The sequence below is a fragment of the Acomys minous genome (genome assembly GCF_964271855.1).
Source record: "Acomys minous genome assembly, chromosome: 17".
Lineage (NCBI taxonomy): Eukaryota > Metazoa > Chordata > Mammalia > Rodentia > Muridae > Acomys > Acomys minous.
In genome coordinates, this window is record NC_140500.1 from 27,448,253 (window position 1) to 27,463,770 (window position 15,518).

At 52.2% G+C, this 15,518-nt stretch overlaps 1 protein-coding gene across 3 annotated transcripts in view; it reads right to left on the reverse strand.

Moving 5' to 3' along the window:
• Positions 1–296: 296 nt before the first annotated feature.
• The window catches only part of RASGEF1A (RasGEF domain family member 1A), an 88,193-nt gene continuing 72,971 nt past the window's right edge, over positions 297–15,518 (reverse strand). For all 3 annotated transcript variants that reach the window (XM_084765603.1, XM_084765604.1, XM_084765602.1), the window contains exons 2-13: positions 13,990–14,193; positions 9,260–9,382; positions 7,690–7,827; positions 6,708–6,929; positions 6,238–6,312; positions 5,766–5,858; positions 5,257–5,359; positions 5,094–5,173; positions 3,879–4,070; positions 2,914–3,037; positions 2,627–2,699; positions 297–2,027 (exon numbers count right to left, since the gene is read on the reverse strand). In XM_084765603.1, the coding sequence (XP_084621729.1) occupies positions 2,003–2,027; positions 2,627–2,699; positions 2,914–3,037; positions 3,879–4,070; positions 5,094–5,173; positions 5,257–5,359; positions 5,766–5,858; positions 6,238–6,312; positions 6,708–6,929; positions 7,690–7,827; positions 9,260–9,382; positions 13,990–14,187 (1,446 nt within the window). In that variant the 5' untranslated portion in view covers positions 14,188–14,193 and the 3' untranslated portion in view covers positions 297–2,002. The remainder of the gene's footprint in view (positions 2,028–2,626; positions 2,700–2,913; positions 3,038–3,878; positions 4,071–5,093; positions 5,174–5,256; positions 5,360–5,765; positions 5,859–6,237; positions 6,313–6,707; positions 6,930–7,689; positions 7,828–9,259; positions 9,383–13,989; positions 14,194–15,518) is intronic.

Genomic DNA, 15,518 nt, shown 5'->3' on the forward strand with positions numbered 1-15,518 from the left:
CTGTTAACATTATGACTATGACATTGTTAACAATGTGTCCCTAACCTTTATGGCCATATCCTATGTCCTTGGTGTGGTTCTTTCAGAAAAGCAGGGCCACAACAGTTGTCCTGTGCATCCTTTTCTTGTCTCACATTAATCACCCGAAAAGCCAATTGTCAGAATGGAGTTTGGCTGCAAACAGAAGCCCCTTCCTGGGTCCCTCCCCACACTTGGAAGCCTCCAGTGAGTCCCTGCAGCCCCATCCCACATGCTCCCCCACCTCCAGGCGCCTTAGCACACACGCAGGCAAGGGAGAAGAGCAACGTGTTCTTTTATTGATGCAAGTACACCCAGTCACACCACAACTGACATCCCGCATATGGTACAGCTTTATACTCAGAGATCAACTCCAAATACCAAAACATCAAATGTAAGGTGTATGAAAGTGGGGCAATAAAATAGCAATGTAGACACTTTCTCAAGAAGATACTAGAACCGGTGACCCTGAAGCACACATATACTGAAGGCTCTTAACACATGAACAGGAAAAAAAAAATGTTTTAACATTATATTCCAAATATATATATTCTCAAGTTTCCAGCCTTTATCTCAAAGACATAAACAAATCAATATGTACTATCAATATACATTCTGTACTAGCTGGAAGGTCTGAAAAGTGCAAACACTGTGACAATACAGTGTAACTACTCGGCTCCCCAAGGCTGAGGGTGGCCACCTAGCCCACCTCCCCATGGCATGGCTGGCCATCTCCAGGCTATCCCCAGGAGCCCTGGGAATGGCACGGCTATTCCCTACTGCAGTTCCCACCCAAGCCAAGCAAATCAGTGCAGATGTCTCCAGCTGTCTGAGGGCACAGCCATCCTACCCATGCTCAGTAAGGAAGACCCAGGGTTCACACCAGGAAGTCAGACATGAAAGATGAACCACTCCCCCGTGTTTGGATCAGAAACAGCCTGCTCCACATTGGACATTTTCATCTAGAAGTGCTGCAGTGGTGGGGGGCTGCCTGGCTAATTGTCTGAGCTTCAGATGACCCACGGTGAGGGGGCAGCTCCGTCCAGAGGGAGGGGAGGCTACCTGCCACACACCCATTTTTCTTCTCCTTCCCTTGGGTACAGCCTTACCTTCCTCACATCTGGTTTGTGGGTTCTTCTCTCACAGCACCTCGGCTCAGGTGCAGCCCAGAAGACTTACAATGCTACAATGCCCTCCCTATATGGTCTTAGATTTTTTTTTTTCCTCTCTCTTCTAAAACACAATTGAAGAACAATTTGCCAAACATATTCTCACAGAAAATATGCTGTCAGGCATCCCCCTTGCCCCTCCCAACCCCATAAATCCCTGATCAAAGGAAAATGAAAATGTAAACTTTGGAAAGCCCGTAGTATTAAAGGTCCCCTTCCAGAAGTGTGCACTCGAGACCCCCTGGCCACTCCAGCACTTCCTGTGGGAACCTGGTGGCCCAGGCTGCTGAGGGTGGGCTCCTTGCGGCACAGGACAGAGTTGGCTTCAGCTCCAACAATGGAGCAGGAAGACTGGACCCCCAGTACCCTCTAAGGCACTAACCCCAACATCAGAGACACTGGCTGGAGAGGCGTCCGAGCAGGCAGGGCTCACATTGGTTTTGGTTGGGTTACTTTAAATTTTTTTTTTCATAGGATGTTAATCATCAAAAGTAGAAAATAAAAATCTACATTTCATTAGAATAAGATGTTACCATGGTTACCATCTCCCATGATACTCTTTCCCGCCCCTCCCCAAAACAGGGCCCTGCCCTGTTTAAAATAAATAACAACAACCAAAAAGAAAAAAGAAAAAAAAAACTTTGTAAGTGCCAAAGGCTGATGCATGAAATAATTACCATTTTCTTTTTCATAAAAGTTATGTACAAAATGGACCCCAGCCAGTGAGGCCTCCTCCTTTCTCGTCCCACATCTATCACGATTTAAACTTGATTCGTATTTTATGCTTCCGCCGGCAACATCTGCAGGCAGCATCCTCAGGCTCTGTTAAGGAGAGTGGTCCTGCAGGTGAACAGAAGGGGCTGCATCAGGCTCCCCTGAGTGGGCAGAGGGCCAGCGCCATCTCTGTGAGAAGAGACCCTAGCCCAGCCCAGTCTTCAGCACCTTACCAAACCGTCCACTGGGAAAGCCAGATCTGTTTCTACCATGCCCACCTGGCCCATGCCCACCCTCCCCCTCCCCAGGCTGGCGTGCACCTGGCCCATGCCCACCCTCTTCCCCTCCCCAGGCTCGCGTGCACCGGGCCCATGCCCACCCTCTCCCTCCCCAGGCTCAGGTGCACCTGGCCCATGTCCACCCTCTCCCTCCCCAGGCTCAGGTGCACCTGGCCCATGCCCACCCTCTCCCTCCCCAGGCTCAGGTGCACCTGGCCCATGCCCACCCTCTCCCTCCCCAGGCTCAGGTGCACCTGGCCCATGCCCACCCTCTCCCTCCCCAGGCTCAGGTGCACCTGGTCCATGCCCACCCTCTCCCTCCCCAGGCTCAGGTGCACCTGGCCCATGCCCACCCTCTCCCTCCCCAGGCTCAGGTGCACCTGGCCCATGCCCACCCTCTCCCTCCCCAGGCTCGCATGCACCTGGTGTGCACCTGGCATGTCTTACCTGAGTGCCTTCCAGCTGTCCTTCTCCATATGGTTCTCAGGACCTTCGCTTTCAAAGGAGGCGATAAAGAGAGCTGAGAGATGGAGAAGAGACCCTGAGAGCCAGCATCTCCACACATGGGGCACCCCTTCCTTCCAGGGCTACGTGAGGCCCAAGACAAAAGGACTAGGTACCCGAATGGTCCCTGACTGTCTTCTAGGGCCACCTCAAGAGGTCAGGGAGCCTGGGTTGCATGAGAACAGTTGTGCCCTAGGGAGGTGGGTGTCCTGCGGGAGACGCCCCCTTACCTTCCTCGCTGTAGATGGGTGCCGTGAGCAGGTAACTCTGAATCTTCTTGTCCTTCTCGAAGGGACACTCTACCTGTGTCCATGTCATGAACTCATGGATCTGTCTGGAAATTTCCCAAAATTTCTGAAGGGACAAAAACACCAACAGGATGTCATCTGAATGAACGTAACGCTATTGTCAGAGCCAGAGATGAGGGCCCCATGTCTGTCTGTCTGCAGGAGGATGGTGGCAGTGCCAGTCTGGCTGACGCTGTGGCAGCTCGTACAGCACCAGAGACAGCAGAAATCCCTGAGGCCTCTCTGCCTTGCCCTCTGCACAGGCAATCAGGCCATGACACGACCTGTGTCTCTCCTGCACCGAGACCCAGAAGGCCCCATCTGTGTCTCCAGCCTCAGGCAACCACCCTCCAGCCATACCAGCACAGGGAGGGCCACCCGCAGGACAGGCCACACTCTTCCTTATCCGGGCATGGGTATGAACGTGCGGTATGTAACTACCCCTTACTTAATGTGTACTACACTTCCCAGGAGCACCTTTGTTCTGCCACCCCCCCCCCACCCTTGTCCAGGGACCATTCGCCCAAAAAGCTGGTTCCTCAGTTTATCTGGGATCCTGCTCAAGTCCTTTCTTACCAAGACTTCTCCTCACCCCCAAGTCCCTACGGATACTCCTCCTCTGCCTCTTTCATGGAGTCAGGACTAGTACCCCCATCCTGAATAAATACAGGGCCTGGGACAGCAAGCCCCGAGATCCTCCACCCCAGAAAAACAGGAGCTGCGCCTCATAGCGCAAGGCTGAACATCAGCCCTGGTCCGCTGGTGCATCCATCCTTGAAGGGCCATCTAGACCTCAGGCAGGGCTTAAGGACCACCCACCCTGCTACAAAGCCACTGTCTGGTAGCTGTGGTAGTACCAGAATGCTGTCTGCCCCGCCCATGCTGGGACCTCAAGGGGCTGGGCTCACTTTGAAGTTAATGTGCCCGTCCGGCAGGTGGTTGGTGTGGATTTTGTGCAGGAAGTAGATGTCCTTAACGAAGAGGTTGAACACTGGGATAACAATCTTCTCGTGACTGCTGTTGGCTGTCTGAGACCTCTGTGTTGCCCCCTGCAGGGCTGTGCGGTAGTTGCAGAAGTTGCTGGAGGGGTCCATGTGGTGCTATAGGCACAGGGAAGGCAGAGTAAACCCCTCAAACTGACCAACTGAGCCCTCTGTAGAGTATGAGGCAGCAAATGGAGAAGGCATAGTCCTGGGGGGGGCCAGCTGTCAGCAGGAGAAGGAAAAGCCCAAAGCATCCCCTGAGGCCCTGGGCCTTGGAGTGACCCAGGAATGTCCTGTGGGGCCCTTGGGCCTTCCTTTAAAGCAGTGGTTCTCAACCTGTGGGTCATGACCCTTTTGCAGTCAAATGATCCTTTTATAGGAGTCACCTAAGACCATCGGAAAGCATATTTTCATTATGGTTCATAACAGTAGCAAATTTACAGTTATGAAGTAGCAATGAAAATAATTTTACAGTTGGGGGTCACCACAACATGAAGAAGTGAATTAAAGGGTTCACAACATTAGGAAGGTTGAAGCCACTATGCAAACTGACGCCACTCAGGCCTCAACCACGACAGGAGGCACCAGTATCAGTGTCTTCTGGTTTGTTTTTTGTTTTGGTTTGGTTTGGTTTTTTGAGACCGGGTTTCTCTGTGCAGCCTTGGCTATCCTAGACTCACTTTGTAGACCAGGCTGGCCTCGAACTCACAGCAATCCGCCTGCCTCTGCCTCTGCCTCCTGAGTGCTGGGATTAAAGGCGTGCACCACCACGCCTGGCTGTATCAGTGTTTTCTAAACACAAAGTAGTCTGTGGCCAAATACATCAATGTGGAGTGTCAGATGACTTGTCTGCCAGCTTCTGGAGGGACACAGGTGACCCAGGATCAGGAGATGGTGACTGCTCAGTGGCCAGCATCACTTAGTTCAAGCTTTCACTATCGCTCTTCCGGGCTCACTTTAGGTATTGATTGCACCCGAAGCAGCAAGGCCAAGGAAAGCTCAAGCACCCAGCACCAACAAGGCCAAGTCTGTGAGAGTGACAGGAAAGATGCCACCCTTCCCCTCCACCCCTGCCCACACACCCCCACTGAGGACCCTCTGTACAGCATGAGATGCGTGAGGGAGGTCAGACACCAGTACCTCCAAGACGTCAAACTTGGCTGTCTTGACTTTGGACCACGTTTTCTTCAGCCGTGCCACTGGACTGAGGTTCATGCCAGCTGGAGGGACAGTGGGGAGAGGTCAGGGCATGGAGAAGGCGGAGTACAAGTGTGTGCCACCCCCCCTGGACTTGGACACTCACATATGATGGCCATCATGGAGTTGAAATTCCCAATATTGAAACACTCTCGGGCCACGTCAATGAAGAACTCCAGCATGCGGGTCCGGTGTTTCTTCTTTACCACCTGCAAACAGTGGGTCTGCCTCGGCATGGAGCCACCAAGGGACCCTTGGGCAAAGACTGCAGGGAGGGCATCGGGCTTAGCTGCCAGGAACCTGAGACTGCACCCTTCGGGGACTACATATATGTCCTAACACAGTGCCATTGTCATCCACAGAAGAAATGAGGCCACCTGCCTCACAGACTGAGGACAATGGAGTCCACTATGATGGGTTTGGTAGTTCTGGGCACAAGGTGAGCACTCCAGGGATGAGGTCTTTGTTGTCATGGAGAAGAATCATTATTGTATGTGCGGGCCTACTGGGGGGGGCAGGCTGAGGTCCTGGCAGTGGGCACCGCGTGCATTTACTTGAGGCTGCCTCAGCCTTGCAGAGACGGTCTGACACAGGTGTGCTATGGCGGAGACTTACCCGGCACACCTCTGTAGCCACGAGCATGCTCAAGCAGTTGAACCAGTTGTCATAGGCTTCTAGACTGTATGTCTTGGTCATATCTCCTCGGCACTAGAGGGACAAAGCATGTCACAGGGAGCCCTGGGGACCCTGCTTGAACAAGCCAGTTGCCATGGCTGGCTGGCCAGGGTCTCAAAGCCCCAAAGCCTGATGTGGACCATGCCTGCCTGGTCCTTAGGTGTTCTGACAGGCTAACCCATCAGTCTAGATTGGCTTTTCCCATGATGCACCACTCTGCGTAGTTATCACTAACCCCCACGACAAATCCCAGGGAGGCCACAGCCACAGCCACACCTACCCGGTGGTACGGTCCAGGACTTCAAAGCACATATCACATGAGTGAGACCTGAACCCAGCCTATGTGGGGGTGCACGTGACAGGCTCAGCTAGGCCAACTACCAGCCATGGCTCCCAGAGTGCGCTCACTCACCCTGTGGTTGTCCAAGGAGTCCATGTGGCTGATGATCTGCATCAGGTCCTCAGGGCGGATGCTGTTGACCCTCTCCTTCATCAGGGGACAACAAGGAGAGGGGTCAGCATCTCAAAGGGATGTGGTGGGGACTACAGGGGCAGAAAGAACCTGTCCAGGGCAGAAATCTCCTCCCAGGCCTTTCCTGTATCCTGGGGCCACCACTGGCCAGTGCTACCGTCCCCCCACCCCCGCTACTCCTTCAGAGATGCTACACTTTTCCAGATCCAACACCAGACACAGAGATACCCATTGCCCTGTTGGATTAACAACCAACCTACGTCAGTCGTGGCAAGAGCAAGCAAGGCGGGCTTCCTTATCACACTCCAGACTGACCGGCAGGGAGCTATGCTTGCAGCACCCAGTGGCTAAGCACTACCAAGTGTGGCCCGACCATACCCCACAGCATGAGAGCATGCAGCGGCACTGACCAGTTCGATGTGAGTCAGCTGCTGGGCCAGCACCAGGGGGTCACTGCACACACCCAGGATGTCTTTCTGGGCGGCTGGTGGCTTGGCCTTAAGGACAGGCCCTTTATCCACAACCGGTGACCGGAGCTTCTCCCGAAGCTCCTGGAGCTGACTCCGGGCAGCCAGGGACAGCAGCAAGCTTTGTATCATTTGGGCAATGGCCTTCTTCACCGTGCCGTTCTCCTGTGGGGTTAAGGCTGCATCAGGATGCTGGAGTGGAGTGGCAGCATGGCCACCACCTCCACCACAGAGAGCCCCCATCCCAGAGAGTGCTATATCTCACCTTCGGCTCCCACCCTCCTATCCAATCCTGAATATACCTTTGAGCCCTTGATGACAACGTGGGCCACAGAGTGGCTCCCTGGGACTGCAGAGAAGGGTGGGGTTAGCGGGCTGTCCTGCTAGGGGAGGGGCAGTAGGTAGGGATAGGGCTTGGTTAGTGGGTCCCAGAGGCTGTCAGCAGAGCTGCTACTCCCTGCCTCCCACAGCAGGAGAAACCTGGAAGGCACCAGGCAAGGCTCTCTCCCTGGGTGGGGTGTCCTAGGCTCACTGGCCTCTCAAGGGTCTCTCTCCAGGCTTCCCTACCTAGCAAACAAGAGCTGCTAAGCACAGGGTTCTCCATCCTGGGGAGAGGCCACGTAGGTCCTCAGCTTCTGTCTCAGCCAAGGCCAAGACAAGTCTGGGAGCCAGAAGAGCAGGCAGAAAGATCCTACTTGGGCTCGAGGGCGCTGACTTTTGGCGAGGATGGAGTCATAGCAACTGTAATAACACGGGCCCATGTAGCCCACTGCTGGCCTGCTATGCGATCGCCTGTGTGTGCTACCCTCAGGGAGGTCGCAAGGAAAGGGACCTTATATAAGAATCTTCCCGCACACACGCCCCCCCCCCACGCACTATCAAAACCACCCAAGCAACCTGGCCAAGGACCAAGGGAGGACCTCACCTCATCACACCGAGTGACACGGTGTGCGATGGCCTTCAGCTCGGCCATGGCCTTTTCATCCTGAAAATCATAAGGGAAGGCCTCCGTCCATTCCTTCAACAGCTGCACAATCTTGGTAGAGAAGGACTTTAGCTTGGCCTGGGGCAGCAGGGGAATATGCAAGACCCCCCAAGTCAGAGGGGGCCACAAGGTGACAATGACAAACATTACCCTTCCCAGGGTTTGTGCTGGGCACACAGCCCCTGTGGTCACGAGAGGTCCTGCCGTAGCTACACTAGACTGTATGCTTCTCATTTGTCTCCTTACTTCCCTGACATGGGCTTTTTCACTTAAGTTCACTTAAAAAAAAACAAAAAAAAAACAAAACGCACCACCACCATGACAGAAAAGTAGTTCTACTCGCCATGGTTAAACATCTCACCCATAAAAACACACAACCAAGAAGAAGAATATTAGATGCAAACCGCTCTGCCCCTCACTGCCAAAGGCGAGTTTGGGGCAAGCACTGGGTGGGGGGTGCAGCCCCGAGGAGGTAGCGGAACCTCGCACTCAGCACAGGGCTGGGGGTGGGCGATGGCCTGCTGGGCGAGGCTGTTTATTCTGCTCAAAACACCTGTCTAGCTGCTGGCGCAGGGAGGGCACTGGAGAAATCAGGATATTCAACTGTGCCCACACAAGCCAAAGCCCCCTGGTCCCGCCATGACTACTCCCAGGCCCTGATCTCGTTTCTATCATCACCACTGCCCAAAGCAAGCCATAGTATTGGCTTCAAGACCGCTACTGCCATGAGAGCTAACCCTCCTCAGACTCAACCTTCAGGCTCATGAGGCCTTGCCCGGCTCAGCCTAGCCAGCCACTTGTCGCGGACACCGGGACAAGCGGATGCTGCAGGCTGCACTACCTGGCCAGCAACTCTGACAAGACTGATCGGATGTATAGGACGTCCATGGGCTCCCTCCACAAACCTCCAGCGAGAGAGGGCTGGACCACAGTGGATCAGGCTACACTCTGACTGGCAGACCCGCCAGTGCCTGCGCAACAAACCCCTCCCCCTTTCTTTGGAACCAGACCTTGAAGTGGCTCATTCACCTGACCTACAGAGCATCAGAGTGCTTGTGGCTTCCTGACCAAATGTCTCAGTCCAGAAGGGACACACAGCCCCAGTGGAGAGTACTAAACATTCCTACGTGAACAAGTGCCAGCCTGAGGACGCAGCCACCTGACTCCCAGGGAGGCAGCGGTGACCAAGACTGGTTTGACTTTTTTTGCCGTATTACTTCCTTTCAGGGAATCTGGACACTGACCAGAAGGCTAGTTGTCTGTGGGACCCTGCACCAGGAGGTGCACGCACTGCCCCAACTATCAGTCCCAGCAGTTGAACTCCAGGGTTAACACTGCTAGGCCTGAGGGGCCACTCCTGGGGGGAGGTGGGGAGGGGCTGTGGCAGGACAGAGCAGCCCAGCCCACCCTGGGCCTGTAGGCTGAGCCATACGGTGCCCCGCCCACTTTCTCTCTTCCCTGCCCCCCTCCTACCTAGGAGCCAAAGGGCACCAACCCTTCGGTGGCTTACCTTCTCAGGCCCAGCCTCTAGCTGTTGCCTCTGCTCCAGGCAGATCTGTCCTACTCGAGCCAAAAGGTCGTGAGGGGGCATGAAGACCCGGGAACTCAGGAGAAATGTGAAGATGTATGTCCTCTAGAAGAAGTGGAGGGGTCAATGACGACGGGTCAGAACGCTTCCACAGGTACAGTCGGCTTCTCCCAGGCCATCACCCCGTGACTGTCCCTATACACCTTCCTTTATCTTGCACGACCTTGTTTCCTTTCACTGCTAGGCCTGCAAACCCGGGAGGCACAGCCCTCCTGGAATTCTCCAGGATTCTCTGTCTCACACTATGATGGGCCCCTGTTGCCAGGTTCATGATGCCTGGTCCAAGCCAAACTGAAAGCCGTAGGTGACAGAGCCACCAATGGTTCTCGTGTGCTTCCTATGGGTCAGTTTTTACAGGCTCCTTCCTGCAGACAGGTGATACGACAGGTTGGGGTCCTCTGGGGGACTCTAACCTCCTTGGACCCTGGTGTCCCTCTATTTGGCTGCTGTAAACTGGGCTGCCTAGGTCTCTAGGCCCCCCCCCCCCAACTCCAAGCCCATAGGACAGAAACTCACTTGCCCCATCCTGAAGTGAGCTGGACTGAGTCAGCAAGGAGTGCGTGCAACCCGAAGCAGGACATGTTCATGCCATTGGGGCACGCAAGGCTCTCCCTGGCACACCGGATGTACCTTTGACCCTGAGAGCAGCCTGTGACCTGTCCCAGCTGTACAGGATGAGTGCTCAGGCATCCCAACCAGCAGGTGCGACACTCAAGGCCTGTCTTACAATCAGACGACCCAGACATGTAAGGAGAAGCATGTTAGGGCCACAGCATGGGCTCCTAGCCATGTGCAAGGAGGGGGGGGTCTTTTGTGTGTTTTCATGGTACATGTATGCTTGGCATGTGTGGGGTTGGGGGGATCAGGAACTCTGAGAGGAGCCAGTGCACTGCTGGACTCCCCACTCTGCTTCCTGACCTGCTGCCCTCTGAGGAACCTGTAGGGGGTGTCCCAGGGCACAGCCTTCTGAGAACTAAGTGGATGGCGGCAGGCTGAGGTCCTCTGTGACAGCTCATACGGGAACTTCCCTCGCTTTGGCACATGGTCACGGCTCCATAGCATAGTCAGGGTTGAGGGAAAGTGGCCCTGCCGTGGGTTTCTTCCAGACCCAGGGTTCCTCCTCCCAGCTCTGTCTCGGTCTCTCAGCAACCACTCTGCATCGCCAGCAGCAGCAGCAGCAGCAGCAGCAGCAGCCCTATCTCATCCCTGACAGGGTTTACAGGACTGACAGAAGGAAGGACAGGAAAGGCTTCCTGTCTCAGAGCCCAGGGAGGGCAGGGGTGGCCTTAGAGGTGGAAAAGCCAAGCTGGCTTTCAATATCGATGCATATAAGTATTAAGACAGATGTAAGTGGAATTAATTGTCCTATTAATATTAATTAGAGTTGTATTAATATACAGCAGCAGTTAGTCCTTAACCCACTATTTTATAAATAAGAGACACAGAGACTTGTTAGACTTATAATAAGCCTAAAACACTAGCACTGGGCAGATACCAACCTCCTAAGCTACTTGACTCTCCCCCAGCCACACCTCCCCTGTCACTTGCCTGGATCATTCCTATCTGGGAAGCTTCCCACTCAAAATCCCCAAAAAGGCTTGCACATGCCCCAGCTGGGCTGCTTCTGCTCCATCAGGCCAGTCCTCAGAGCAAGCTGCTCCTGGCCATGTGCTGGCTACCCCACGTGACCTGCCTGTGCACAGCTTGGAAAGTCAGTAGCTGTCTTCAATAACATCTTTTAATTTATTAGAGACATCTCCTCCTTACAGCTTGTCTCTAAAGTTGAAGGAATGTTAATCTGTGTTTCCCGTATGTCATGACTATGTCTGCCACATACGGCCTTAACCTTCTATTTGACCTTCTGGTCCTATTTAATCCAATTTAAACTTTATTTTACCTGAGACAATGTCCCAATCCCTAGGAGCTGTTTAGAGACCTTTTTTTTTTTTTAATTCTTTTTTTAAAGGTTTATTTATTTATTACTGTGTATACAATGCTCTGCCTGCATGTACACTTGCAGGCCAGAAGAGTATCAGATCACATTGTAGATGGTTGTGACCCACCATGTGGTTACTGGGAATTGAACTCATGACCTCTGGAAGAGTAGTCAGTGCTCTTAACCGCTGAGTCATCTCTCCAGCCCTAGAGACCTTTTGAAGTGGCCAAAGTGGATGCCAGGAATCTTGGGAAATTATTCTTACATCTGCCCCAATATCCACTAATCCTTCAGTCTCAATGCCATCTAACTTTAATTTTAACTTTGGCCTCTTATCCTTTATAGTAGTTTGTCAAAATATCTGTACGGTTTTTGTTTTGTTGTTTGTTTGTTTGTTTTTGTATATTTATCATCTCTTGTTTTATCCCTAGGAGCATCCTTACCTCCGTTAAATGGTTTTTCTAAGTTTTCAGTAGCCCTGTTTGTCCTATCAGGCCTTGAAATTTCTAGTTGCCATTTAGAATAATCCTTTTTGGGGGGACAGGAAACAAATGGCTCATGTTGTTTTTGTCGGGCCTTGAGCGAAACTCCTTAGTCAGCTTTGAGAAATTAAGGAATTGCCTTAATTTGGATGACCTACATTCATGAGCCACATGGCTGTTCCTTCCACATCATCTACATTTCATAGGAAATCTTTTCCCTGAATTATTCCTATTACAGAAAAAAATTCCCTAGCAACTGTTTTCTCACAGTGCTTTAGGGAATGGCTTGAGTTTTCACAGCCATAGCAATGGGCATTTTGTGTTTTGATGTCTCCTGTAGCTGTTTGTCCAACTATAACTGAATCATGAGCATTTGTTTCTGTGTCTGCAGTAGTTTTGATCCATTCATGGAGGTGTGGATCTTGCCCTCAGGGGTCTAACAGCTTTTGCATTCAGCATTAGCATTCTCAAAAGCTAGAGATCCAATAGAATTCCTCTAGCATTTGCATCTGATATTGTTCATTTGAACCTTGGATTATCTTTGTAAACAATTCCGTCTGTCCCTGTTGATCAACCTTGTCCCAAGCATTTAAGGCTACTCTATGGAGTTGTCCAAGGACAGCATCATTGAGGGTAATCTGTACTCTTAATTCAGAATATAGACTTTCACCTGGCCATCTGGGGTATAAACAGATCTTGGGGGCCAGTAATTAACAATTGAATATATAGCACCAGACCAACCCCCAACATTAGCCCCCACACTGCCCTTAAGAGGCAGCTAGAGAGCCTGGTGTGGTGATGCATGCCTTTAGACCCAGCACTTGGGAGGCAAAGGAAGGTGGATCGCTGTGAGTTTGAGGGCAGTAGCCTGGTTTATAAAACGTATGCAGGACAGCCAAGGTTACACAGAGAAATCCTGTTTTGAAAAGAGAGAAAAGAGGGCTGGAGAGATGGCTCAGTGGTTAAGAGCACCGGCTGCTCTTCCAGAGGTCCTGAGTTCAATTCCCAGCAACCACATGGTGGCTCACAGCTATCTGTATTGATATGTGGTGCCCTCTTTGGGTGTGCATAAAGATAGTGTATGCATATACATAAAATAAATAAATAAATACATTAAAAAAAAGAGAGAGAAAAGAAAGAAAGAAAGAAAGAAAGAAAGGCAGCTAGAAGGGCTGGAGAGATGGCTCAGTGGTTAACAGCATTGGCTGCTCTTCCAGAGGACCCAATTCCTATAACCCACATGGCAGCTCACAACTGTCTCTAACTCCAGTCCCAGAGGTTCCAGACACACATACAAACAAAATACCCATATACACCAAACAAACAAACAAACAATACCCAGGCATAGTGGTGCACACTTTTAATCCCAGCACTCTATAGTCAGAGGCAGGCGGATCTCTGTGAATTTGAGGCCAGCCCAAGCTATATGGTAAGTTCCTGGACAGCCAGATTCTCATAATGAGACCTTAACTCAAATGACAAAAAAAGGAAAAGAAAGGAAAGGAAAGGAAAGGAAAGGAAAGGAAAGGAAAGGGACAGCTAGAGAGAGCAGCAATCCCTCCTACCCTGTATCTGAAGGCCAAGCGCCTGACATTGCCCCCAGGATGGACAGTGATGGACAGGGGCTGCTTGGCTGGGACTGGCTTGCAGAGCTACTCTTGCTAAGTGATGTTACCCATCAAAGGTGAAAGGAAAGACAAACGTGACGAGATATTGTCTTCTCTGTTCCCAGTATGCCTGATGCCCGATGAGATGAGGAGGAAAACTTTGGACTGTTGAACAGAGAAAGGGCTGTGGCATCCACACACCTCAGAGAAGGGGTGGGTCTTCTTCCTTTGGAATTTGTGCTTCTCAGCACATCTCAGACGACATCTAGGAAGTAGTCTGAGCTACCAGGTCACAGGACCCCCATGCTGGCCTTACCCTCCAAACTCTTCTTCCTCCAGACATGGGCCCTTTATATATCTCCACTTCCTATCTGCCCTCCCCTTATCTTCACCTGCTTGAGGGCAGCAGGGAAGTCAGGTCAGCTTCCCCTAGACGAGGTGTTCATGTGCAGAGTAGAAAGTGATGAAGACCCAGGAGGCAATATTGTCCTTACTGCCCTGCTCAACTCTTCAGCCCCATCTGAGCCTTCCCCCCCCCCCCCCGCCCCAGAAGCAGCATTGCTTGGTGCCCAGGTTACCCCTCCCTGTCACTTGCTGGTCCAGCTTCCCCAGGTCCCAGCCACTCACATCAGGATAGTAGTCCACCGTTGGGACGAGATGCTCCATCAAGGCCTCCAAGGATCCAGAAGTGAGGCGGCCATCTTGGAAAATGAGGTCCCTGGAGCCGCTGCTGGCCCCACCTCCTCTTTCCCCCATGCCGGGCTGCACCTGTCTGTTACAGTTGGGCCCAAGGATGCTGGAGAAGACCACAGATGTCTGGGGCATAGCTTCCTGGGAAAGAAGAAAAGGACATGAGATATGTGTTGCAGGATATTTGATCACATTGTGAAATCCAAGATTGTGTTGTTTCCCGGGGGGGAGGGGGGGCTGTTTCTAGTTCTGTAGCTCAGTCCTAGCACACATCTTTAATCCAAGAGCTCTCTGCTTAAATATTATAAAGAGGATTGAATAAAGTCAGCCGTGGGTCAAGAGGTGGCACAAGCAACCAGTTGGCAGGAAGTGAACATAGGAAAAAAGCAGAGAGAGTAAGAGGAAGATGGGAGGGTGGATAGGAAGACGCACAGGAAGTAGAAAGGAGGAACACTGAGTTTGAGAGGTTTTTTGGAGACAGTGTTGGGAAAGTGGTCTTTTTCTCCTCTGGGTCGTGAGCTGGGTAGGAAGGTCAGCTGGGTGCTTTCTCTGCCTCTCTGAGCTAGCAAGCTTTCGTCCCAGCATCTGGCTCCTGAGTCTTTATTGGTAAAATTAAACATTTGGGATTTTGTTTAAAAACAACAGATGCCCTAGGCCGCCTGCAGTCTATGTACATGCAAGGCTAACTAGAAGCCCCAAGGAGAAGTGCTTGGGTAGCTTGGTGGTCCCCTGGGTGCTGCAGCTCTGATGAGAATGTTCTTAACACCTGTTCCTTGCACGCTAGGTCTCAGTCCAGGGACCCTGACTCAGTGTAGGTTCTCTGTGTCCTAATCACCGACTGCCTGGGTTATACCCAGGAGGAGAGAAAAAAAAACTACAGGGAGCCTGTGGTCAAGACAGCCTGAGTGATGAGGTGTGAAGGATGGATGTGGTTTGACGGCTGGTCATTAGCTATGCAACTCCTGAGCAGAGCCAAGGAACACCCTTCAGGGCATCGGATGCCAACTTCCTGAGGCTGATGCATGTGGAGTTAACGGACGAGCAGGGACAGCAGTCGGAGGACGGGGGCTAATCAGTGCATGCTGTAGGACCTGGGTATAATGTGCCGCTGCTGCTGCCACTGCCACTGCCACTGCCACTGCTGTGAGAGCTGAGAGTCTGCTCTGAGCAGCAGAGCTAAAGAAGAGGCATTTGGAAGATGATTATCTGGTTTTGCTGGAACACTTGGGAGGGCTTGTCAGGCCAAGTAGCAGCAGAAGAGGAGGGAAGTGGAACTGACCTTGCATACTGCCAAGAACTGACAGGCCTGAGCCACTTACCAGCACAACACAGAGCAGCAGGCAGGGTCTGGGGAAACATCTGTCACTGGCTTTTGGACATGTGGAATCAGGTGTTGAGGCAGACAGGGCGGCACCCCCCGTGGGGCTGCTGCATCCTGGGACTGCCTACTGTGGACGGCCTGCCTT